This window comes from Tupaia chinensis, unplaced genomic scaffold, assembly GCF_000334495.1.
Source record: "Tupaia chinensis unplaced genomic scaffold, TupChi_1.0 Scaffold000159_1, whole genome shotgun sequence".
Taxonomy (NCBI): domain Eukaryota; kingdom Metazoa; phylum Chordata; class Mammalia; order Scandentia; family Tupaiidae; genus Tupaia; species Tupaia belangeri.
In genome coordinates this window covers 1,223,564-1,226,186 of record NW_006159630.1, presented here as the reverse complement: position 1 = coordinate 1,226,186, position 2,623 = coordinate 1,223,564, and the positions used below count along the sequence as shown (strand labels likewise).

The 2,623-nt window shown below is 68.8% G+C and overlaps 1 protein-coding gene across 1 annotated transcript in view; it reads left to right on the top strand.

Moving 5' to 3' along the window:
* Positions 1-2,615, top strand: part of BAHCC1 (BAH domain and coiled-coil containing 1) — a 38,629-nt gene extending 36,014 nt beyond the window's left edge. Inside the window, 3 exon segments of the mRNA XM_014586666.2 lie at positions 4-825; positions 1,714-1,950; positions 2,388-2,615. Coding sequence (XP_014442152.1) covers positions 4-825; positions 1,714-1,950; positions 2,388-2,594 — 1,266 coding nt within the window. The 3' untranslated portion in view covers positions 2,595-2,615.
* The last annotated feature ends 8 nt before the right edge of the window (positions 2,616-2,623 follow it).

Sequence of the window (2,623 nt, the reverse complement as noted above, 5' to 3'; positions counted from 1 at the left end):
GAGGCCAAGAAGGCCGAGCGGGCGGAGGCCGAGAAGGGCGGGCGGCGGCGGGTGGGCGGCGAGTTTCTGGTGAAGCTGGACCACGAGGGTGTGACCTCCCCCAAGAACAAGAACTGCAAGGCGCTGCTGGCGGGGGACAAGGACTTGGGCCCCAAGCTAGGGCGGCCCCTGCCCAGCCCCAGCTACCCACACCCAGCTGTCCTGGGCAAGGACAAGAAGGGGCGGGCACCCGTGCCCCCGCTGCCCATGGGGCTGGCACTGCGCAAGTACACTGGCCAGGCTGAATGCCCGCTGCCATGTGACAGCGACTGCCCCAGCTCCTACTCGGAGGACGAGGACGAGGCGGGGCTGGCCGCCGGCGTGCCCTCTCGCTTCCTCGCCCGCCTGTCTGCGTCCTCCTCCTCGTCCGGCTCGTCCACCTCCTCCTCCTCAGGCTCCGTGTCCACCTCCTGCCTCTGCTCCTCGGACAACGAGGACTCCTCCTGCAGCTGGGACGACGAGGACCCGGCCCTGCTGCTGCAGACCTGCCTCGCGCACCCCGTGCCCGCGCTCCTGGCCCAGCCCGAGGCCCTGCCCCCCAAGGGGGGCGGCCCCGACGCACACGCCCAGCGCTGCTTCCTGTCCAGGGCCCCGGTGGCCACTGTGGGCGCAGGTGCCGGCCCCAGCAGCACCAAGCCCAGGCTCAGGCGCAGGGAGGCCCTGAGCTGCTCCAGAGCCAAAGAGCTTTCCCGGAGGCAGCGGCTGCCCTCCGCGGAGAACCGGCCAAAGATCTCCGCCTTCCTGCCTGCCCAGCAGCTCTGGAAGTGGTCAGGGAGCCCCACACAGGTAGATGGGCCCCGCCCCAGGCGGGGGGCTGGGAATCCTGCAGGCAGCTCCCATTCCCGTCCCCTTTTTCACTTCATTTTTAATGTTTTAACATCTCCGTGAAAAGCACGTGTGCACACAGCTAGTGTGAGAGGCAAGCTCTCCCCAGCGTCCTGCCACGGCCGTCGCCGTCCTCCAGCTCTTGGGCAGGCACGGGTACCCACTGCCCCGCGTCCCGCTGGCCAGGCCGGGTTCTAACACTGCCCCGCGTCCCGCTGGCCAGGCCGGGCTCTGACCACAGTCGCCACGTGGGGCCGTGCTTCTCGGGCAGCACTGGGGCACTGCAGCAGAGTCAGGCCCTCTCTCCAGCTTTCTGTTTGATTTCAACTAAAACATTGGAAAATTAGGGAGAAAACCCACCTATGACCCGGACAGCCACTAGCCTCTGCCTCCGTCCGCGTGGTCTCGTGCATGTGGCTGAGCTAGGGGGTGCGGCATGAGGGTTCTCCTGAGTTGGAGGCCACGGTCTCCCTGCAGTGACGCACCCATCCTGCCAGCGTTCCAGGTGGGCGTGGGCATCGAGGCTGGCCCCTGGAACAGCGCATCGTGTGGACGTCAGTGTGCCCACGTATACGCACTGCCCGAGACCTCCTGGGCTTCTCCCTGCAGACCAGGCGGGGTGTCCTCACACGTGTCCCTTCCCAGATCCAGGGGCCCTTCAGAGTCGGCCACGTCTCAATGCCAGGTGTGCGGGGCAGACCCAGGAGCGGCCACGTGGTGGGCCCGGGCCCTCCCTGCCGCAGCTGTGCTCTGTGGCCAGCCCTGGCAGGGGCCCCTGTGCACACACACCCCCGACGTTGTCCCTGAGCCCCTTCCTCTCCCCATCCCCTGCCCTGCTGTCCCCCACAGCGGCGCGGTGTGAAGGGCAAGGCCCGGAAGCTGTTCTACAAGGCCATCGTCCGGGGCAAGGAGACACTGCGAGTCGGGGACTGCGCCGTCTTCCTGTCGGCCGGGCGGCCCAACCTGCCCTACGTAGGCCGCATCGAGAGCATGTGGGAGTCCTGGGGCAGCAACATGGTGGTGAAGGTCAAGTGGTTCTACCACCCGGAGGAGACCAAGCTGGGGAAACGGCAGGGCGATGGGAAGGTGAGGGCAGGCCGGGCTGGGCTGGAGGGTGCAGGGGCCCCCCGGGGAAGTCAGCGTCTGGGCGGCCGTGCCACCTGCTGAGACCCGGGGAGAGCCTCCCTGCCCCGCTGGGTCTTACACCCGCTGCCAGATGGGCGATGGCATCACCTTAGGGCAGTGGGAGGTCGTGGCCCCTCTGGCCGAGCAGGTGGGCTTACACCTGGACCCGCTGCTGCTGGCTGCCCCTGTGCGGCCGCGACAGAACCCCCACCCCCCCGAGGAGGAGTGGGTTTTCAGACAGCGCAGACCAGCCCGCCGCAAGGGGGAGCAGGCGTCTCTGCAGCTCCAGCGCCGCCCCGCCCCCGCTTCGCGGCGGTGCGCAGAGGCTGGCCGAGGGCCTCGCAGAGCAGGGCTCTCCTGGCCCAGCCGACCGCTGACGCTGCTTGCCCCGCCCGCAGAACGCCCTGTACCAGTCCTGCCATGAGGACGAGAACGACGTGCAGACCATCTCCCACAAGTGCCAGGTGGTGGGCCGGGAGCAGTACGAGCAGCTGGCCCGTGGCCCCCGGCTCCAGGACCGGCAAGACCTCTACTACCTGGCGGGCACCTACGACCCCACCACCGGGCGCCTGGTGACTGCCGACGGTGTGCCCGTCCTGTGCTGAGCCTGCCACAGGCTCCTCCCCCCCACTCG